This window comes from Haliotis rufescens, unplaced genomic scaffold (genome assembly GCF_023055435.1).
Source record: "Haliotis rufescens isolate VD_foot unplaced genomic scaffold, xgHalRufe1.0.p SCAF_39, whole genome shotgun sequence".
In the NCBI taxonomy this organism is placed as follows: Eukaryota; Metazoa; Mollusca; class Gastropoda; order Lepetellida; family Haliotidae; genus Haliotis; species Haliotis rufescens.
This window is the reverse complement of record NW_025964101.1, coordinates 707805-732828: the sequence shown is the minus strand read 5'-3', so window position 1 is coordinate 732828 and position 25024 is coordinate 707805. Positions and strand designations below refer to the sequence as shown.

At 41.8% G+C, this 25024-nt stretch overlaps 1 protein-coding gene across 3 annotated transcripts in view; it reads right to left on the bottom strand.

Annotated features, from left to right (window-relative positions):
• Nucleotides 1-19053: 19053 nt before the first annotated feature.
• LOC124126760 (glycerophosphocholine acyltransferase 1-like) overlaps nt 19054-25024 on the bottom strand; it is a 39517-nt gene continuing 33546 nt past the window's right edge. For all 3 annotated transcript variants that reach the window (XM_048381516.1, XM_046490274.2, XM_048381517.1), the window contains one exon: nt 19054-23466. In XM_048381516.1, the coding sequence (XP_048237473.1) occupies nt 23232-23466 (235 nt within the window). In that variant the 3' untranslated portion in view covers nt 19054-23231. The remainder of the gene's footprint in view (nt 23467-25024) is intronic.

Here is a 25024-nt window from a genome sequence, read left to right as displayed (position 1 = left end):
AATATTACAGCTATATGATGGCAATCTGTAAATAAACGAGTCTGGACCAGACAATCCAGTGATTGACATTATGAGCATCGATCCACGAAATTGGGATACGATGACATGCATCAACTAAGTCAGTGAGCCTCACTGCCCGATCCCGTTAGTCGGCTCTTACGACAAGCATAGTCGCCTTTGACAAAAAGAAGGGGTTACTAAAGACCTTTTCTACCCCGGATCTCCACGGGTCTCATTGGGTTGGTAAACTGGCAGGCATGTGTGTTTCTCTGTGTCAGTAGAGGGGATAACGAGGAGTCTGGAATGTGTGTTGCTCCGTGTCAGTAGAGGTGAGAATGAGGAGTCTGGCATGTGTGTTGCTCCGTGTCAGTAGAGGGGATAACGAGGAGTCTGGCATGTGTGTTGCTCCGTGTCAGTAGAGGGGATAACGAGGAGTCTGGCATGTGTGTTGCTCCGTGTCAGTAGAGGGGATAACGAGGAGTCTGGCATGTGTGTTGCTCTGCGTCAGTAGAGGGGATAACGAGGAGTAGACCATTGTAGAATATCCTTTAAATCCTAGTAAAGGATTGTCTCACCAGGATTAGGAGTTGGAGGAAAATAGACAAAGTGTACATACGTAACAAACGTTATATTTGAGTGCACAGAGTGAGGCACCTAATCGCCAGCACACAAAGTCCGCGATCTAACCCACTCAGCCACCGAGGCTTCCACAAAAATGAAAGTCCGACAACTGGTAGTCTAGATCACGTACTTTGTGTACCCCTCTGACATGTGTACATACAACAATGAGATTAGAACTACTTAGGGTCTGCTGGTTCGGGTGTACTTTAACTGCTCGTTGACAGGTTAAGCAGTGGTTTAATTGTTAAATTCACCAGACAAGTAACAGTAAAATTTGACCTTGAGTATTATACACTACATAGGCATTTGAGCACACAATAAAATTATATTACCTGACCCTAACAGAGATATATGTTCTTATCAAATACCTGACAATCTTTTCTCCGAATTCCACCCCTATATTCATAGACAAATATAACAAGTTAAAAAAAATTCCAATACTTCGGAAATTAATGAAAATGTTATGCCATTCTTTACACATTGTCCCCAAAACTGAACGTTTGAAATGGGAAATAATATTATTATTCTTTTGAATTTGTGTCTGTGTGTATTTCAAGTTCAAGTCATAACAGTAGAGCAATACTATCGTCCAGTGGAGGTGCCCCACAATAATGGAACTTGACATGTAGAGCCTTGTATGGTCTGTTGATGTATGTTCAAGTGCCTACAGAAGACTGTGATCTGATGTACCTGCAAGGTTTCCATGCTATTTCTCACAATTTCTCACAAACATGTCTCATGGTATTGTTGAGGTTTGTGCAGAATCTGCCATGGTCTACTGAGACTTTTCTCATTAAACACAATGTTTGAAATGGTTATTAATTCACAATTCTTCATTTAGTTTCCGTTACTTTTGTTTGCATGTTTTGTGACCTTCGTGATATTTCAAGTAAACTTTATTCCTTTCATTATGCTATTACAGTCGGCGGGATTAAAAATGAGAAAAGTCATTGAAATTGTATTTTCATTTTGTTATTTTCCTTGTCGGCGGATCCGTAAGCCAACGAAAAAAACATTAATCACTTTTCAAAAGTGAATTAGATGTCCTTCAGGCATTTGATTTGAAAGATTCATGCTTTGTCAAGAAACGTATAATTCTATTGACTTTAACCTCATGTATGTACATTAGGGTTCAACCTACTCAATGAGTTGCCATGACGATTCGTCACAAGAAACTTGTTTGTACGTTCCAGCATTAAGCCTGTCACCTCATACCTGGTGTTGTGTGATTGCTGTGTCTACAGTGTAGATGTACAGTGTACACCCTGTAGATGTCTGTATCATCATGATGTGTCTCAAGTCTTTAACACTTGGTGTCCATGTTCTGTATTACAGAATAAGCTTTATTTCATTTTTACTGTCTGCTCAGCAGCAATAAATTCAAGTAAAATCACAAAATGTTTGCCATTATTCCTGGGACCTATATACTTTTTTGGCTAAAATGGATAGAATTATCATTAAACCGCCCATATGTTATCAAAAATGAGCGGGCCACTGTAACTTGATGATGCCCTCATATTGCTTGACGACGGGCCATTATCACGCCCATTGTTAGGTGATGACATAGGATAGGGGTAGGTGACGTCACGTTCAATAGTGACGTCATCTGGTTTGTTCTATGACGTTTCCATATTTGTAAAAGTTGGTCAGTGACATTGATGTCGATTGCAGTAAATGTTTCAAAACATTGTTGTTTCTTTTTATTTAATAACAAATTCCATCCATTTTAGCTATGATAACGGTAACGCTATTTTTTAGGGCATAATCATTTGCAGAAGCCCTTGGTCTTTTAAACTGCCCTCCTTTGTCGTGCACTTAATGGAAAACCTTAGGCTTCTGCAATGATACTGTCCTCAAAAATAGCGTTACCGTTATAGTATTGTTTAGTTGCATGTGTGGAATGTAGAGACGAATTGGGGAATATAGGGCTATACATGACTATAGGGGCTATACATGACTATAGGGGCTATACATGACTATAGGGGCTATACATGACTATAGGGGCAATACATGACTATAGGGGCTATACATGACTTTAGGGGCTATACATGACTTTAGGGGCTACACATGACTATAGGGCTATGCATGACTACAGGGGCTATGCATGACTATAGGGGCTATGCATGACTATAGGGGCTATACATGACTACAGGGGCTATGCATGACTATAGGGGCTATGCATGACTACAGGGGCTATGCATGACTTTAGGGGCTATGCATGACTACAGGGGCTATACATGACTATAGGGGCTATACATGACTTTAGGGGCTATGCATGACTTTAGGGGCTATGCATGACTATAGGGGCTATACATGACTATAGTGGCTATACATGACTATAGGGGCTATATACATGACTATAGGGGCTATATACATGACTATAGGGCCTATACATGACTATAGGGGCTATATACATGACTATAGGGGCTATGCATGACTATAGGGGCTATGCATGACTATAGGGGCTATACATGACTATAGGGGCTTTACATGACTACAGGGGCTATGCATGACTATAGGGGCTATGCATGATTACAGGGGCTATGCATGACTATAGGGGCTATGCATGACTACAGGGGCTATGCATGACTAGAGGGGCTATGCATGACTACAGGGGCTATACATGACTACAGGGGCTATGCATGACTATAGGGGCTATGCATGACTATAGGGGCTATGCATGACTACAGGGGCTATGCATGACTACAGGGGCTATGCATGACTAGTGGGGCTATGCATGACTACAGGGGCTATACATGACTACAGGGGCTATGCATGACTACAGGGGCTATGCATGACTATAGGGGCTATGCATGACTACAGGGGCTATGCATGACTATAGGGGCTATGCATGACTACAGGGGCTATGCATGACTAGAGGGGCTATGCATGACTACAGGGGCTATACATGACTACAGGGGCTATGCATGACTATAGGGGCTATGCATGACTATAGGGGCTATGCATGACTACAGGGGCTATGCATGACTACAGGGGCTATGCATGACTATAGGGGCTATGCATGACTACAGGGGCTATGCATGACTATAGGGGCTATGCATGACTATAGGGGCTATGCATGACTACAGGGGCTATGCATGACTATAGGGGCTATGCATGACTATAGGGGCTATGCATGACTACAGGGGCTATGCATGACTATAGGGACTATGCATGACTACAGGGGCTATGCATGACTAGAGGGGCTATGCATGACTACAGGGGCTATGCATGACTACAGGGGCTATGCATGACTATAGGGGCTATGCATGACTACAGGGGCTATGCATGACTTTAGGGGCTATGCATGACTATAGGGGCTATGCATGACTTTAGGGGCAATACATGACAATAGGGCCTATACATGACCCTATAGGGGCTATACATGACTATAGGGCCTATACATGACTATAGGGGCTATACATGACTATAGGGGCTATACATGACTATAGGGGCTTTACATGACTATAGGGGCTATGCATGACTATAGGACCTATACATGTATAAAGATGCATATACAGTGACAAGTAAATAGGGTCATGGGGGAATATTGAGGCATATGCAGGAACATAAAGGTACACTAGAATATGTTAAAGCCTGAATATATGGTATATGCAACAATATAGAGGAATATAGGGGTATATTCAGGAACATAGGGGTATATGAAACAATATAGAGGTATTTGCAGAAATATAGGGGTATATGCAGGAATACACGGGGATGTGCAGGAATATAGGGGTAAATGCTGGAACATAGGGGTATATTCAGGAATACAGGGGTATATTCAGGAATACAGGGGTATATACAGGAATACAGGGGTATATGCAGGAATACAGGGGTATATGCAGGAATTCAGGGGTATATGCAGGAATACAGGGGTATTTGCAGGAATATAGGGGTATATGCAGGAATATAGGGGTATATGCAGGAATACAGGGGTATATGCAGGAATACAGGGGTATATGCAGGAATATAGGGGTATATGCAGGAATACAGGGGTATATGCAGGAATACAGGGGTATATGCAGGAATACAGGGGTATATGCAGGAACAGTGTTGGTTGGTGTGTTGTTTATCACTGCACTCAGCAATATTCCAGCTATATGACGGCGGTCTGAAAATAATCAAGTCGACACCAGACAATCCAGTGATTGACATCATGAGCATTGATTCACACAATTGGGATACGATGACATGCCTCAACCAAGTCAGCAAGTCTGACCACCCGATCCCGTTTGTCTTCTTTTACTACAAGCATAGTCACCTTTTTCGGCAAGCATTGGTTTCTGAAGACCTATTCTACCCCGGATCTTCATGAGTTGCAGGAACATAGGGGTAAATGCAGATATATAGAGGCATATGAAGAAATATAGGGGTATTTGGAGCAATATAGTGGTATATGCAGGAATATGGGGGTATATGCAGGAATGTAGGGGTATATGCAGGAATATAGGGGTAAATGCAGGAACATAGGGGTATATGCATCAATAAAGTGGTATATGCAGGAACATAGGGGTAAATGCAGGAACATAGGGGTATATGCAGGAATATGGGGGTATATGCAGGAATATAGGGGTATATGCAGGAATATAGGGGTAAATGCAGGAACATAGGGGTATATGCAGGAATATAGGGGTAAATGCAGGAACATAGGGGTATATGCAGGAATATGGGGGTATATGCAGGAATATAGGGGTATATGCAGGAATATAGGGGTAAATGCAGGAACATAGGGGTATATGCAGGAATATAGGGGTAAATGCTGGAACATAGGGGTATATGCAGGAATATAGGGGTAAATGTAGGAACATAGGGGTATATGCATCAATAAAGTGGTATATGCAGGAACATAGGGGTAAATGCAGGAACATAGGGGTATATGCGGGAATATGGGGGTATATGCAGGAATATAGGGGTATATGCAGGAACATAGGGGTAAATGCAGGAACATAGGGGTATATGCATCAATAAAGTGGTATATGCAGGAACATAGGGGTAAATGCAGGAACATAGGGGTATATGCAGGAATACAGGGGTATATGCAGGAATATAGGGGTATATGCAGGAATACAGGGGTATATGCACGAATATAGGGGTAAATGCAGGAACATAGGGGTAAATGCCGGAACATAGGGGTATATGCAGGAACGGGTATAAGCAGGAATATGGGGAATTATGCAGGGGTATATGCAGGAACGGGTATAAGCAGGAATATGGGGAATTATGCAGGGGTATATGCAGGAACATATGGGTATATGCAGGAATATAGGGGTATATGCAGCAATATAGGGGTATATGCAGCAATATAGGAGTATATGCAGGAATATAGAGGTATATGCAGGAACATAGGGGTATATGCAGGAAGATAGGGGTATATGCAGGAACATAGGGGTATATGCAGGAATATGGGGGTATATGCAGGAATACAGGGGTATATGCTGGAATATAGGGGTAAATGCAGGAACATAGGGGTAAATGCAGGAACATAGGGGTATATGCAGGAACGGGTATATGCAGGAATATGGGGATATATGCAGGAACATATGGGTAGATGCAGCAATAAATTGGTATATGCAGGAATATAGGGGTATATGCAGCAATATAGGGGTATATGCAGCAATATAGGAGTATATGCAGGAATATAGAGGTATATGCAGGAACATAGGGGTATATGCAGGAATATGGGGGTATATGCAGGAATACAGGGGTATATGCTGGAATATAGGGGTAAATGCAGGAACATAGGGGTAAATGCAGGAACATAGGGGTATATGCAGGAACGGGTATATGCAGGAATATGGGGATATATGCAGGAACATATGGGAAGATGCAGCAATAAATTGGTATATGCAGGAATATAGGGGTATATGCAGCAATATATGACTATATGCAGCAATATAGAGGTATATGCAGGAATATAGGGGTATATTCAGGAATATAGGAGTATATACAGGTAGGGTAACAAGTACCTACTTCTGATGTCTTTTGTTGTGCCACAGCCAGGGATCGAACCATTGAATAAAGATGTTATCAATAAACATTTCAGGTCTTTATGTTCTTCCAGCTTCTAAATATCTATCGAAAACTTGACTTCATTATTACAACCATGCTTACATTATTGATGTTCGATGACGGAAATGCCGCAGTGAGAAGGGTTTTGAGTGCAGGACATAACTCCCAGCAGAAGCTCACTGAGACAAAATCCCCTACAGGTGCCCACTCAGTCAAAAGTCCCTGCAGGTGCCCACTAAGACAATATCCCCTGCAGGTGCCCACTAAGACAATATCCCCTGCAGGCGCCCACTAATACAATATCCCCTGCAGGCGCCTACTGGTATTTAGCCCCTGTGGGCTTCCACTGAGACAGTTCCCTGTCGGCGCCTACTGACACAGAATCCCATAGGGGCTCCCACTGAGACAATATCACCAGATGGAGCCAACTGAGGCTAAATCTCCAGCAATCTCCAGTACAATCACTTATTTTTTTAAGTTTTTAGTGAGAAATATATGTGAGGGATATTTATAACAATAGAATAGTCAAACTTCTGTATTTGAAAAATAAATTAAACATTATTTGCTAGGCATGCTGGCAGTCTTGAAAAATGTAAGATTGTTCGGTTCCACCTATTACAGACAAAATATGTGTACTGAACCAGTGACCTAAGAAGACCCGTGAAGATCCGGGGTAGAATGGTCTTCAGCAACCCATGCTTGCCGTAAAAGGCGACTATGCTTGTGAGAAGTGACTAACGGGATCACGTTGTCAGGCTCGCCGACTTGGTTGATGCATGTCATCGTATCCCAATTGCGTGGATTGATGTTCATGATGTCAATTACTGGATTGTCTGGTCCAGACTCGATTATTTACAGACCGCCGTCATATACTCGTAGCTGGAATATTGCTGAGTGCGGCGTCAAACAACAAAGCAACAAAAGTGACCGAGGGGGATTCAGGGTTAGGTCAGAGGTCCCCAGAAAGCCATGCTTGTCGTAAGATGCCACTTTGCTTGTCGTTTAATGATTGTGGGGATCGGGTGGTCGGGCTCGGAGACTTGGTTGGTGCTTTTCATCTTACCCCAGTTGAGTTGATCATGTTCCAGACTTGATTATTTACAGACCGCCGTCATATTGCTGGAATATTGTTGAGTGCGGCGTGATTGACATCATGGGCATCGATCTACGCAATTGGGATACGATGACATGCGTCGAGCATGGGCCTGACCACCCGATCCCGTTACTAGCCTCTTACGACTACAAACTAGTAAACACCCTGCACTGTAAACAGCATTAGCGTCTTCTTTGTCGCTAAACCAACCAACTGAAGCATAACTCATCAAATAAAATGTAAAAATGGGCAACACAAATTTTTTTTATTATTTATCCAATTAATTTAATTAATTTGCAAAAGTCTGTAACCCACTACATATGAACGAAAGGTGTCCCGCATCACCCTACCGGGCATGTGGTCCAGCACGTGCGATTGTGTACAAACATGGCCCAGACTCTGAACTTCATGTCGGCGACCTTTGATTTGTGTGTCATCTGACGTTATTGCTGTCATACAGATGTAGAACACGGAAACGCGATGTTTACATTCACAGACACATGGCCATGCTGGACTTTGACTCCGGTCTCAGACCAGTACTTTGATCCACACTTCGAACCCCAAGGGAAACTATGTCAGTCACAGATGGTATTGCACCATGGTCGTCACCTCGAGATTGTTTATCTGCTAGTTATTTTGCACCACATCCATCAATATTCCCACTGTGGCCTGTACCTCATTTGAATTTGGGCCAGACAACCAATGATATTATGAGCAACGTCCAATTAGACGCCATCGACGAAGCCTGACCACCCGATCCTCTGAGGGACCATTTGATATTCTTGTGGTAGCCTGGGATGGTTTGGGGAAAAACACACCCACCAAGGTTCTGTTACCGGTTACTATGGCACCAGCCCAGGCGGACATATATCTACAAAATATACGACGAGTGGGAGTTGTTTATCGTCGCATAAAACACTGCGCACAGGGAGAATAAACCACGATGGACGTAGCCCCGAGTGTTTTATTCTCCCGGCAGTGTTTTATTGTACGATAAATAACGACGACGAGTCGTTTATTTCGTATGTAGGAGATGTCAACATTTTGTACAGCCTCTTTAAGGAAGTTAATAAAATGTACTAGCTTTGACAAAATATTCAAGTTAGGATGACTCCCTGAATACAATCCGACCTCGGCAATGTTGGACACGTCTATTTTTATGAAAAGGGGGTTCCGTTTGGTATTTCCCGGATTTTCTAACAATTTTCACGTCGATTATTATACCCCTGTTTACGAAGTAAATCGGGGGTTTATAGCGTTCCGTCCGTCCGTCCGTCCTTCCGTCCGAGCTTTTGTACGACCCATAACTTTTTAACTATGCACCCTAGCTTCACCAAACTTTCTACACACATTAACCACAATGAGTACTTGTGCCTTTTGCTAGTTTGAAGATTCTGAATTTTTTAATTTTTGCCATTTCCATGGACACATTAAGAAACTTAAACTTTTAGGATGGGTGTTTTGTACGGCCCATATCTTTTTAACTATAAATCCTAGCTTCACCAAACTTTCTACACACATTAACCACAATGCGTACTTGTGCCTTTTGCTAGTTTGAAGATTCAGAATTTTTTAATTTTTGCCATTTCCATGGAAACATTAGAAACTTAAACTTTTAGGGTGGGTGTTTTGTACGGCCCATAACTTTTTAACTATAAATCCTAGCTTCATCAAACTTTCTACACACATTAACCACAATGAGTACTTGTGCCTTTTGCTAGTTTGAAGATTCTGAATTTTTTAATTTTTGCCATTTCCATTGAAACATTAGAAACTTAAACTTTAGGGTGGGTGTTTTGTACGGCCCATAACTTTTTAACTATGCATCCTAGCTTCATCAAACTTTCTACACACATTAACCACAATGAGTACTTGTGCCTTTTGCTAGTTTGAAGATTCTGAATTTTTAAATTTTTGCCATTTCCATGGACACATTAAGAAACTTAAACTTTTAGGGTGGGTGTTTTGTACGGCCCATATCTTTTTAACTATAAATTCTAGCTTCATCAAACTTTCTACACACATTAACCACAATGAGTACTTGTGCCTTTTGCTAGTTTGAAGATTCAGAATTTTTTAATTTTTGCCATTTCCATGGAAACATTAGAAACTTAAACTTTTAGGGTGGGTGTTTTGTACGGCCCATATTTTTTTAACTATGCGTCCTAGCTTCATCAAACTTTCTACACACATTAACCACAATGAGTACTTGTGCCTTTTGCTAGTTTGAAGATTCAGAATTTTTTAATTTTTGCCATTTCCATGGAAACATTAGAAACTTAAACTTTCGGGTGGGTGTTTTGTACGGCCCATAACTTTTTAACTATGCATCCTAGCTTCATCAAACTTTCTACACACATTAACCACAATGAGTACTTGTGCCTTTTGCTAGTTTGAAGATTCTGATTTTTTTAATTTTTGCCGTTTCCATGGACACATTAAGAAACTTAAACTTTTAGGGTGGGTGTTTTGTACGGCCCATATCTTTTTAACTATAAATCCTAGCTTCACCAAACTTTCTACACACATTAACCACAATGCGTACTTGTGCCTTTTGCTAGTTTGAAGATTCAGAATTTTTTAATTTTTGCCATTTCCATGGACACATTAAGAAACTTAAACTTTTAGGGTGGGTGTTTTGTACGGCCCATATCTTTTTAACTATAAATCCTAGCTTCACCAAACTTTCTACACACATTAACCACAATGCGGACTTGTGCCTTTTGCTAGTTTGAAGATTCTGAATTTTTTAATTTTTGCCATTTCCATGGAAACATTAGAAACTTAAACTTTTAGGGTGGGTGTTTTGTACGGCCCATAACTTTTTAACTATTCGTCCTAGCTTCATCAAACTTTCTACACACATTAACCACAATGAGTACTTGTGCCTTTTGCTAGCTTGAAGATTCTGAATTTTTTAATTTTTGCCATTTCCATGGAAACATTAGAAACTTAAACTTTTAGGGTGGGTGTTTTGTACGGCCCATAACTTTTTAACTATAAATCCTAGCTTCATCAAACTTTCTACACACATTAACCACAATGAGTACTTGTGCCTTTCGCTAGTTTGAAGATTCTGAATTTTTTAATTTTTGCCGTTTCCATGGACACATTAAGAAACTTAAACTTTTAGGGTGGGTGTTTTGTACGGCCCATATCTTTTTAACTATAAATCCTAGCTTCATCAAACTTTCTACACACATTAACCACAATAAGTACTTGTGCCTTTTGCTAGTTTGAAGATTCTGAATTTTTTAATTTTTGCTATTTCCATGGAAACATTAGAAACTTAAACTTTTAGGGTGGATGTTTTGTACGGCCCATAACTTTTTAACTATGCAGCCTAGCTTCATCAAACTTTCTACACACATTAACCACAATGAGTACTTGTGCCTTTTGCTAGTTTGAAGATTCTGAATTTTTTAATTTTTGTCATTTCCATGGAAACATTAGAAACTTAAACTTTTAGGGTGGGTGTTTTGTACGGCCCATAACTTTTTAACTATGCATCCTAGCTTCATCAAATCTTGCTGTTCCTACTATGATGCAACCAGACCCAGAACAGAAATACATAATTGTGACATGTCTGAATGTGAATTCACTTAAGGCACACCATGTGGACATCAGGCATGATGATAAACTTCTGTCGACAGACATTCTTGCCCTCACTGAATCATGGCTAACACCAAACACAATTCATCAAAATATGATTTGCCTGGATTTGCCCTGTACAGAAGTGATAGACACAGCTGTTACAAGAAGCTGAAACAGTCACTATTGACAAGAGGAGGTGTGCTGCAGTATGTATCCTCAAGCTGGTTTGTGTCAACACATTCTAACAATGAGACGATGGAGATAGAATATCTCACTCTCTCTGTCGGAAGCTCGGTAGATGCTGATACTGATACTCTGTTGTGTGTGACTGTGATATAAGACCTCCATTCATCTCATTCTCAGATTTCATTGACAGATTAAACACTGTGCTTGTAGGCCTACCCATGTTTCAGCAATCCCTAGTTGTTGGAGATTTTAACATTTCTGAGGATGCTTCTCCATCTAAACAAAGACAGCTTGTTGAACTGTTTGACTCATACCAGTATAGATCACTTGATGTAGGACCCACACACATTGCTGGATCCTGCATCGACCATGCTTACCTGAGATCATGCTTACCTGAGATCAAGCTCAACTGCAGATCAAAGAGTTTTCCCAGTCTACTACTCTGACCATAGTGCAGTACAAGTCAAGTTCAATATAAGAAACTAGCAGTCTTAACAAATCAGGTAGTTAGTTTTGGGAGTCATTTTACAAATACTGTATTTCCTCATATGCCCGGCTTTCACTAATTATGGCAGACCTTGATACCGCAGTAGAGATCAGAATGTTTTCATTGAAACTCTGTAATCACCCAACATTTATTGGAGGCAGATTTTTGATAGACGAACTACGGTAATTCTCTTTTGCTCTTTTTCATTTAATGTATAATAAGTATGCGTCATGCTTTGTAGTTAATTTCCAGTATCAAAGGATTCCAAGAATGTATGTTGTGCTAAGCATTGATTATCCCACACTAGATTGAAATATATTTGCAAAAACATGTGTTCATTTCAAACATAATGCATCGTCATGGTATATTTCATTAATTAACAAACTATTTACTATTTGTTGTTGACCAGCGGGGATAACGGGGGTATGTGAGCTTTGCTCACTTCTTTCTTGTTTTTACCTATTCTCCAAATACCTCTCCTGCTTTTGAATGCCATCGTTAGGCCATTGCGTACATCTACTTTGCCCTGCTACATCTATTGTGAACAACAACACTTCCCTCTCAAACATAACGTCGTCCAATTTACTACGTCAGAAAGTTGCGAGCGCATGTTCGAATCTCCAGAAATCTCCAGAACAATATTTATTCGTGAAATCAACCACGCTTCGTTCTTCATAATTCTTTGCAATTTATCGAGTAGCTCTCCAATATATACACATATCACAGTTCTGTTACCATGACACCAGTTCAGATGGACATATAACTGCACATGTAACACAGTTCTGTTACCATGACACCAGTCCAGATGGACATATATTTGTAATGTAACACAGATCTGTTACCATGATACCAGTCCAGATAGACATATATCTGAACATGTCACACAGTTCTGTTACCATGACACCAGTCCAGATGGACATATATCTGTAATGTAACACAGATCTGTTACCATGACACCAGTCCAGATGGACATATATCTGCACGTCACACAGTTCTGTTACCATGACACCAGTCCAGATGGACATATATCGGCACATGTAACACAGATCTGTTACCATGACACCAGTCCAGATGGACATATATCTGCACATGTAACACAGATCTGTTACCATGACACCAGTCCAGATGGACATATATCTGCACGTCACACAGTTCTGTTACCATGACACCAGTCCAGATGGACATATATCGGCACATGTAACACAGATCTGTTACCATGACACCAGTCCAGATGGACATATATCTGCACGTCACACAGTTCTGTTACCATGACACCAGTCCAGATGGACATATATCTGCACGTCACACAGTTCTGTTACCATGACACCAGTCCAGATGGACATATATCGGCACATGTAACACAGTTCTGTTACCATGACACCAGTCCAGATGGACATATATCTGCACATGTACCGGTAACACAGTTCTGTTACCACGACACCAGTCCAGATGGACATATATCTGCACATGTAACACAGTTCTGTGTACATTACTCTCAGACAACATGTGTCCCATGACAAGGGCAAGGCTGTACTCATCAATAAGATCTAGTGAACCAGACAAACCAGTGGTTGATATCATGAACACCATCCCACCCATAGGTGTATGATGATGCATTGAAACCACCTGTCTGTAATGACAAGCTTAGGTTGCAGAGGACCAATTCTGTCCTGGAATATCCACGGGGGACACAAACAAGTACTTGCAATGAAGAGAAACCTTCAATGAGAAGAGATGTGACACACAAATGATTTGTTCAAATATTTTAATGTAAAGGCATAAACATGGCATGTATCTCAGCAGCTTCACCACAAATGACCAAGATGCAATTCCTGAGACTATCCTTGTAACAGGGACAAGATCAGGAAATAGATACTGATTTCCCCCCCTTTTGCATACATTTGTCAATATATATGTTCATTATTTCATTCTGTAATCCCTTACACACAAAAAACGACATTCATATATACGGTCAGTTGTGCAGCTCCATTGACAAGGGTGAGATAGCAATTACAAAGCTAAACGAGTGGGTGGCTGTGTGAGTGGATGAATGAGTGAGTAAGTGAGTGAGTGGGTGGGTGGGTGTTTGGGTTAGTGAACGAGTGGGAAAATGAGTGGTTAAATAGGTGGGTGGGTGGCAGAGAGTACGAAAGAGTGAGTGAGTCAGTCAATCAGTGAAAGTTGTTAAATGAAGCACCAGAGCCTGTAACTAGTTGAGTCTGGGACAGATACACCAGGGCCTGTAACTAGTTGAGTCTGGGACAGATACACCTCAGCCTGTAACTAGTTGAGTCTGGGACAGATACACCAGGGCCTGTAACTAGATGAGTCTGGGACAGATGTAACAGAGCCTGTAACTAGTTGAGTATGGGACAGATACACCAGAGCCTGTAACTAGTTGAGTCTGGGACAGATACACCTCAGCCTGTAACTAGTTGAGTCTGGGACAGATACACCAGAGCCTGTAACTAGTTGAGTCTGGGACAGATACACCAGAGCCTGTAACTAGTTGAGTCTGGGACAGATACACCTCAGCCTGTAACTAGTTGGGTCTGGGACAGATACACCTGAGCCTGTAACTAGTTGAGTCTGGGACAGATACACCAGGGCCTGTAACTAGATGAGTCTGGGACAGATGTAACAGAGCCTGTAACTAGTTGAGTATGGGACAGATACACCAGAGCCTGTAACTAGTTGAGTCTGGGACAGATACACCTCAGCCTGTAACTAGTTGAGTCTGGGACAGATACACCTCATCCTGTAACTAGTTGAGTCTGGGACAGATACACCAGGGCCTGTAACTAGATGAGTCTGGGACAGATGTAACAGAGCCTGTAACTAGTTGAGTATGGGACAGATACACCAGGGCCTGTAACTAGTTGAGTATGGGACAGATACACCAGGGCCTGTAACTAGTTGAGTATGGGACAGATACACCTCAGCCTGTAACTAGTTGAGTCTGGGACAGATACACCAGGGCCTGTAACTAGTTGAGTCTGGGACAGATACACCTCAGCCTGTAACTAGTTGAGTCTGGGACAGATACACCAGGGCCTGTAACTAGTTGAGTATGGGACAGATACACCTGAGCCTGTAACTAGTTGAGTCTGGGACAGATACACCAGGGCCTGTAACTAGTTGAGTATGGGACAGATACACCTGAGCCTGTAACTAGTTGAGTCTGGGACAGATACACAAGGGCCTGTAACTAGTTGAGTGTGGGACAGATACACCAGAGCCTGTAACTAGTTGAGTCTGGGACAGATACACCAGAGCCTGTAACTAGTTGAGAATGGGACAGATACACCAGGGCCTGTAACTAGTTGAGTCTGGGACAGATACACCAGAGCCTGTAACTAGTTGAGTCTGGGACAGATACACCAGAGCCTGTAACTAGTTGAGTCTGGGACAGATACACCAGGGCCTGTAACTAGTTGAGTCTGGGACAGATACACCTCAGCCTGTAACTAGTTGAATCTGGGACAGATACCCCAGAGCCTGTAACTAGTTGAGTCTGGGACAGATACACCTGAGCCTGTAACTAGTTGAGTCTGGGACAGATACACCAGAGCCTGTAACTAGTTGAGTCTGGGACAGATACACCAGGGCCTGTAACTAGTTGAGTCTGGGACAGATGTAACAGAGCCTGTAACTAGTTGAGTCTGGGACAGATACACCAGAGCCTGTAACTAGTTGAGTCTGGGACAGATACACCAGGGCCTGTAACTAGTTGAGTCTGGGACAGATACACCTGAGCCTGTAACTAGTTGAGTCTGGGACAGATACACCAGGGCCTGTAACTAGTTGAGTCTGGGACAGATACACCAGAGCCTGTAACTAGTTGAGTCTGGGACAGATACACCTCAGCCTGTAACTAGTTGAGTCTGGGACAGATACACCAGGGCCTGTAACTAGATGAGTCTGGGACAGATGTAACAGAGCCTGTAACTAGTTGAGAATGGGACAGATACACCAGGGCCTGTATCTAGTTGAGTCTGGGACAGATGTAACAGAGCCTGTAACTAGTTGAGTCTGGAACAGATGTAACAGAGCCTGTAACTAGTTGAGTATGGGACAGATACACAAGGGCCTGTAACTAGTTGAGTCTGGGACAGATACACCAGGGCCTGTAACTAGTTGAGTCTGGGACAGATACACCAGGGCCTGTAACTAGTTGAGTCTGGGACAGATACACCTGAGCCTGTAACTAGTTGAGTCTGGGACAGATGTAACAGAGCCTGTAACTAGTTGAGTCTGGGACAGATACACCAGAGCCTGTAACTAGTTGAGTCTGGGACAGATACACCAGGGCCTGTAACTAGTTGAGCCTGGGACAGATACACCTGAGCCTGTAACTAGTTGAGTCTGGGACAGATACACCAGAGCCTGTAACTAGTTGAGTCTGGGACAGATACACCAGGGCCTGTAACTAGTTGAGTCTGGGACAGATACACCTGAGCCTGTAACTAGTTGAGTCTGGGACAGATACATCAGGGCCTGTAACTAGTTGAGTCTGGGACAGATACACCAGAGCCTGTAACTAGTTGAGTCTGGGACAGATGTAACAGAGCCTGTAACTAGTTGAGTCTGGGACAGATGTAACAGAGCCTGTAACTAGTTGAGTCTGGGACAGATACACCAGAGCCTGTAACTAGTTGAGTCTGGAACAGATGTAACAGAGCCTGTAACTAGTTGAGTATGGGACAGATACACAAGGGCCTGTAACTAGTTGAGTCTGGGACAGATACACCTCAGCCTGTAACTAGTTGAGTCTGGGACAGATACACCAGAGCCTGTAACTAGTTGAGTCTGGGACAGATGTAACAGAGCCTGTAACTAGTTGAGTCTGGGACAGATACACCAGAGCCTGTAACTAGTTGAGTCTGGGACAGATACACCAGGGCCTGTAACTAGTTGAGCCTGGGACAGATACACCTGAGCCTGTAACTAGTTGAGTCTGGGACAGATACACCAGAGCCTGTAACTAGTTGAGTCTGGGACAGATACACCAGGGCCTGTAACTAGTTGAGTCTGGGACAGATGTAACAGAGCCTGTAACTAGTTGAGTCTGGGACAGATACACCAGAGCCTGTAACTAGTTGAGTCTGGGACAGATGTAACAGAGCCTGTAACTAGTTGGGTCTTGGACAGATACACCTCAGCCTGTAACTAGTTGAGTCTGGGACAGATACACCAGAGCCTGTAACTAGTTGAGTCTGGGACAGATGTAACAGAGCCTGTAACTAGTTGGGTCTTGGACAGATACACCTCAGCCTGTAACTAGTTGAGTCTGGGACAGATACACCAGGGCCTGTAACTAGTTGAGTCTGGGACAGATGTAACAGAGCCTGTAACTAGTTGAGTCTGGGACAGATACACCAGAGCCTGTAACTAGTTGAGTCTGGGACAGATACACCAGAGCCTGTAACTAGTTGAGTCTGGGACAGATACACCTGAGCCTGTAACTAGTTGAGTCTGGGACAGATACACCTCAGCCTGTAACTAGTTGAGTCTGGGACAGATACACCAGGGCCTGTAACTAGTTGGGTCTTGGACAGATACACCTCAGCCTGTAACTAGTTGAGTCTGGGACAGATACACCAGGGCCTGTAACTAGTTGAGTCTGGGACAGATACACCTGAGCCTGTAACTAGTTGAGTCTGGGACAGATGTAACAGAGCCTGTAACTAGTTGGGTCTTGGACAGATACACCTCAGCCTGTAACTAGTTGAGTCTGGGACAGATGTAACAGAGCCTGTAACTAGTTGAGTCTGGGACAGATACACCAGAGCCTGTAACTAGTTGAGTCTGGGACAGATACACCAGGGCCTGTAACTAGTTGGGTCTTGGACAGATACACCTCAGCCTGTAACTAGTTGAGTCTGGGACAGATGTAACAGAGCCTGTAACTAGTTGAGTCTGGGACAGATACACCAGAGCCTGTAACTAGTTGAGTCTGGGACAGATGTAACAGAGCCTGTAACTAGTTGAGTCTGGGACAGATGTAACAGAGCCTGTAACTAGTTGAGTCTGGGACAGATGTAACAGAGCCTGTAACTAGTTGGGTCTTGGACAGATACACCAGGGCCTGTAACTAGTTGAGTCTGGGACAGATACACCTGAGCCTGTAACTAGTTGAGTCTGGGACAGATGTAACAGAGCCTGTAACTAGTTGAGTCTGGGACAGATACACCAGAGCCTGTAACTAGTTGAGTCTGGGACAGATGTAACAGAGCCTGTAACTAGTTGAGTCTGGGACAGATGTAACAGAGCCTGTAACTAGTTGAGTCTGGGACAGATACACCAGAGCCTGTAACTAGTTGAGTCTGGGACAGATGTAACAGAGCCTGTAACTAGTTGGGTCTTGGACAGATACACCTCAGCCTGTAACTAGTTGAGTCTGGGACAGATACACCAGTGCCTGTTACTAGTTGAGTCTGGGACAGATACACCAGAGATGATTGATAATTTGATTCACCACTCCCCACAGAGTGTCATGCAATCAATGAAGACACTGAGTCAGACTATATAGTAGCCTTTCCCTGCAAGCATTGGTTCAGGAACATTTGTAAACTAGAAACCTCACTTCACATCCCACATAACATGATTCTTCACATTGTGTATGCAATAACGCTTCAGCAACATTTTTAACTTGTACATAACAAAAAACGTGACATAAATATTTAATTTATTTTATATGAACAACTGTCAAACTGCTGTGACAAACATGACCTAATATCACCTGGTACTATGTATGTGTTGACGTGCATGTAAACATGTATATACAATATTTACATCACATTAAAAACAAATTTAAAATATTCACACAACAGAAACAAAAATATATTAACTTTTGCATTATATCAAAGATACTTGACATTGACAACCATCTTTCCCCAAAAAATATTTGGTTTTGTGTTTATGAGTATCACATGTCATAGAAATATATACATATCGCACAACGGTCACTGCATAGAATGTGTTAAGAAATGATTTCACCATTTTGTAATCTAACTGCTAAAAAAGACTAAATTCACGATATCATCAATTTTGGGAATGATCTTCAATTCTGGTAAATATTTCTATGAAAAAAGAAATAACTTGTGGCTATGATAAAATCAACCACAAAATATATCAATTTGTCAAAGGCACTGTTTTCATGGCATATACTATTTAAATCACAATATTATTCATTGTCAGAACAGATCAGCATTATAACTAATAATATTTCTACTTCTCTGTTGTAAAGATAGACAACAAAGAGATGTGTCATCAATGGAACCACGGGCACTTAATGTGCAATAAGTCACAGTGTAATCGGACATCAAATTAAAACACATATTCTGTCATGAAAATAAGTTCTAAAAGCATACTCTCCTGTAACGTCAATCTCATTCCAATCAGATCATAGTTCTCACAAAGATCGGATGACATTCCATTACGGGTCACGTCAGAACGACCCTTCACGAACTTTGACCTACTAATGAAATCAATAACAAGAAGTCGACATTAGCAAATCAGAAAGCAGCTTTTTCGAAGTATATGGCACTATTTTCAAACTGGGGACATCCATTCCAAATACGAGTTGCATAATATATTGGCAAAAGTCCTGATTAAAAATTTGAAAATTGAACAGAAGAACATTGTGAAATGATTACCAGATGGCCGGGACTACGGCAGTACTTCCCACGGGCTACAGAAAGTCCCTTCCGTTTAAATTCAATTGAAGCGAGGGATAGATAATGATTTTGAGGAAGTCGGTCGTGCAGCCTGTAAATGTTGTTCATAATGCCCCATTTAACCCTTTTGAGGTTGCATGATTAAAAAAACACATTCCGACTCTCACTGTCCTGATTTAGTAAGCGACGTTCTGATTGGTCAGATGGAAGGTCGTTCTGGTGTCACACGTAATGTGATGTCCTCGGATCTGTGTTTAGCGGTAGTGAGCACTAAGATCTGACTTTCATGAGATTGTTGTAACCATGGTAACAGATTTTTGTATTTTGATTGTAGCTTTTTCTGTAGTGAAGAGGTTATATATGAGAATGAAAAAAGCATACTTTCCTGTAACCATGGTAACATAATTTTTTAATTTTGATTGCAGATTATTCTATAGTAGTGACATCATGACCAAGAAAATCAGTGAACAAGAAATCGAATTTGTCTTGCCTTAACTACATGTATGGAAAACATTATTCTTTTGAATAGAATCAATATTTGTTAAATGATATTGAAAGACAAGTTCTTCTTTCACTTAAAAGACCTCATGTAAACTTTCTGAGTCCTCAAAGTGCAAACAAAATCAGTCATGACAAATGCAAGACATTTTTAACCAGTGCAAAACAGCGTATTCACTTCACCATCTCAGAGGATTTACAAGATCCATCTTCTCTAGGCAAGGGAGTTACTGACTGACTGAGTCCAGTTTCCACCCTTGCCGAACTAGGCTGGAATTTCTAGATTTGATCGTAGCGCCACCACTGGCTACTACAAGTTCTATGTCCCTCCTATTGACCAATCAGATTCCACCTCTCATATCACTTGAATTTGCTTCAAACAAAATCACGGCACCCAGTGAAGACGATCTGATTGATAATTGTCTTACTTCACAAAGTACATAAAATTGATTAAAAACATGAAAGGATTTGGAATATATTTGTTGACCCTAAGTTGACAGTACACATGCTGAACAAATCCTGCAATCGGCCAAAATCTGCACGGCAGTTTACGAACATATTGATTTCATTACGCAACTTTGATTGGACTCTGCATAGTCTTGTTAGTCCGGCCAAAATGTAACTCCAGAATTCCAGCCTAGTTCAGCGAGGACGGAAACTGGAATTTTATAGTCACTTAACTCCCTTGCCTCAGACCAGGCATCAATAAAGACAAGAAGGGAATTCGATATGGTTTATGAGAAATAACATCAATAGTTATGGAATGTTAGGATTGCACATTTCACTTTAGTCTTATTGCACTAGACATTGCACACAAGAGGATATATCTCACATTCCTTCAAGACCTTACCTTAATCCAACCTTACCTTAATCCAACCTTACCATAATCCAACCTTACCCTAATCCAGTCAAACAGCAAATATCACCGCTTATTAGCGCCGAGTAGAGAATTTCCGTAAAAACAATAAACCGTGATGTGGAATATATCGTTGTTTGTTTATATTCAAGTTGGTATTTCCACTATCCAAAGCGAGCAGTGAGGCCGTCTTATTATTGATAGTCATTTTAGAGACACATATGCAAAGTTTAATTCATACGAGTAAAGACCACTTGCGTTTTTCGCATTTAATTCCCGTTTACGTTAATTTCAAGATTTACAGTATTTAAACAAAGTCATAGTTCAGGATGAACCTGTTACGTAGGTACAGAACTTACAACATTAATAATGTAGTCATTGAATGGCATTTACAAGTGATACATCCCTAAATCAGTTGTTTTCGAGCCTCACCTTTTTTTTGTGCCCCTAAACAATACTTATCCACACGCTTTATGACATAATCAAGGGTGACGCTTCAAAGCCCCCTGAACACATAGGCTATATGAAAATATGATTTTATATATCAAAATGATATATGCTGCTACAAAAAAAATGACTTTCATCAAAATATTCAATCATAATTTTATGCTGATATAATTTTGTTGTCAAATGAAGCATGTGGAGCCGTCATGGTATTGCAATATTTAGAACTGATGGCCATTTGGGATGAACTTGCTGTCCCAGGATACATGATCGATCACGACAGTATGAATTGTCTTCAATACCTTCTTCTAATTATTTCAAAATGATACCACACAAGCTGATTGGAATAACAGTGCAAGTGTCCAATACATTCGAACAAAGGTTTTAAATGTGCAAAGATAACTTCATAATAGTAATATTAAGTTCGTTCCTGGGCCCTTTCGACAAAGTGATCTTAGCGCTAAGATGATTGTAACTGCCATACTTTAACATGGACTTACGACAGTCGTAGCCCTACGATCTCCTTGTGGAATGGGGGCACAGTACACTACACTAGGCCATGCATGACGGATAAGGTAATATGCTAATTTATATGCTTAAAATTGAATTAAAATTTGGGGTTTGTTCTAAAACATGTAAGAGCATATTAATGAATGGCGAGTTGGAGCCAGGTCCTCACTGTGAGTTCCACATGTTCAACATACGCTGGTCTCCTCATGTACTGGGAATACTGGGGCGCACTGCAACAGTGAGTGAGTGAGTGAGTGAGTGAGTATGGTTTTACGCCGCTTTTAGCAATATTCCAGCAAAATGCCGGCGGGGGACACCAGAAATGGGCTTCACACATTGTACCCATGTCGGGAATCGATCCCGGGTCTTCGGCGTGACGAGCGAACGCTTTAACCACTAGGCTACCCGACTGCCCCTCGCTGCAACCGGTGAAACTGAGAGGCTGTATGACTGAATAATAACATCATTGTGCGTCACGGCCCATCCAACCCACCACACAATGTGATGACTTTCATTTTATTACATTTGTTTAAAGTTACCTATTTTTTCATAAATGTTCATTAAATATTTAAATTCTGTTCCAAGTGTTAACATTTACTTGTTTTCAGCACGTTCAGCCAAGAGTTTAAACTTGAATAAAAAATGACTTAATAAAATATAAAAATGTAAACCCCGTAATTAGCCCAAGGCTTAAATACATGCATTGCTGGAAGCTATCACATGACTATCTATCGTTGGGTTCAACTTTTCATTACAATATATCCGACCCAGGGTGCAACGCAATGCCAGGTTCAGTCATCCCCGGCCAAATCTGGTCAACCTTGACCTAATCTGTGATCAGAAAGTCAACAAGGGCCTCCAGTCACAATAAGACTTGACACTGAGGACCCTAATGAAGGAAAACAATATTAAGGAATTGGTCTCTAAAATTAGTGACTTCTACTCACAACAAGAACATGTACAAAGTTCACAAGAACAAGAACGAGTGACTATATTTTCACTTTCAGCACCCACTCAAACTTTCTTTCATTACATGTGAACAATATTTATGCAAACACTGAAAGCAAAGTCTTCTGGTATGACTGAGAATATCTCATAATAAATAAATGATAAATAATATGTCATGGTTTGCTTCATCAACATCATGTCCGTGGAAGAAACATTCCAGTCACTGAGAGGATAGGACTGTCTCAAGTTCAAGGTCACTCTGTCGTGAGGAGCAGACGGAGTGAGCAGACGTGGACAAACAGATCACTCTACATCAGAGTTGTCAGCCTGAATCTGGCTTTCCTTCTGCAAATGCTTCCTCAACAGGCGGACACTGAACACATCCAGGTAGTAGCAGGCGCCGTTGTAGGTGGCGATGAGCATGACGAAGGAGAGGTAGATGCAGTGAGCGATGAAGTAGTTGTACCACAGGATGCCGACGAGCACAGACAGCAGACAGAAGACCCAGTAGCTCATCAGGTACATCATGTAGCGATACCTGCAACAACATGTGCCACAATGTCACTGACATCCTTGAATCTCAATTCTACCCTATTGCGATAAATACCCTGCACCCATTCGTCACCATAGCTTCAATTTGAGCCCTATTTGAAGGAAATATGTCAAAAATAGTCATCCAAAGGTTACATAAAAAAGTATGACCCGGGTGCATACAACTGTCGAACTGGAACGGAATGGCAGACAAACGAAATCACACCCGACGACATGTACACAGCATCACCAATAGGCGAACAGCCTCACTATTCTTACTATTATTGAACAGCATTCATTCATTACTTTATGACAGTGGGTCCAGGGTATATCACAATAGAATAGAGATAAAATACACCAGATAGTCATGATAATTGGCTGACTGATTACCCATTTAATTTCTACTTTTCGACGAAATACGAAAATTCTGACAAAGGGTATCCCAAGTTTTCAACCCTAAATCAAGCACAGGCTTCCAGTCTCCAGTGTTTCAACTGCCAATGCTATGAGTGCAGGTGTACGTCTAGCAAGTAATCAAGCACAGGCTTCCAGTCTCCAGTGTTTCAACTGTCAATGCTATGAGTGCAGGTGTACGTCTAGCAAGTAATCAAGCAAAGGCTTCCAGTCTCCAGTGTTTCAACTGTCAATGCTATGAGTGCAGGTGTACGTCTAGCAAGTAATCAAGCACAGGCTTCCAGTCTCCAGTGTTTCAACTGCCAATGCTGTGAGTGCAAGTGTACGTCTAGCAAGTAATCAAGCACAGGCTTCCAGTCTCCAGTGTTTCAACTGCCAATGCTGTGAGTGCAAGTGTACGTCTAGCAAGTAATCAAGCAAAGGCTTCCAGTCTCCAGTGTTTCAACTGCCAATGCTGTGAGTGCAAGTGTACGTCTAGCAAGTAATCAAGCACAGGCTTCCAGTCTCCAGTGTTTCAACTGTCAATGCTATGAGTGCAGGTGTACGTCTAGCAAGTAATCAAGCACAGGCTTCCAGTCTCCAGTGTTTCAACTGTCAATGCTGTGAGTGCAGGTGTACGTCTAGCAATCAATCAAGCACAGGCTTCCAGTCTCCAGTGTTTCAACTGCCAATGCTGTGAGTGCAGGTGTACGTCTAGCAAGTAATCAAGCACAGGCTTCCAGTCTCCAGTGTTTCAACTGCCAATGCTATGAGTGCAGGTGTACGTCTAGCAAGTAATCAAGCACAGGCTTCCAGTCTCCAGTGTTTCAACTGTCAATGCTATGAGTGCAGGTGTACGTCTAGCAAGTAATCAAGCACAGGCTTCCAGTCTCCAGTGTTTCAACTGTCAATGCTATGAGTGCAGGTGTACGTCTAGCAATCAATCAAGCACAGGCTTCCAGTCTCCAGTGTTTCAACTGTCAATGCTGTGAGTGCAGGTGTACGTCTAGCAATCAATCAAGCACAGGCTTCCAGTCTCCAGTGTTTCAACTGCCAATGCTATGAGTGCAGGTGTACGTCTAGCAAGTAATCAAGCACAGGCTTCCAGTCTCCAGTGTTTCAACTGTCAATGCTGTGAGTGCAGGTGTACGTCTAGCAATCAATCAAGCACA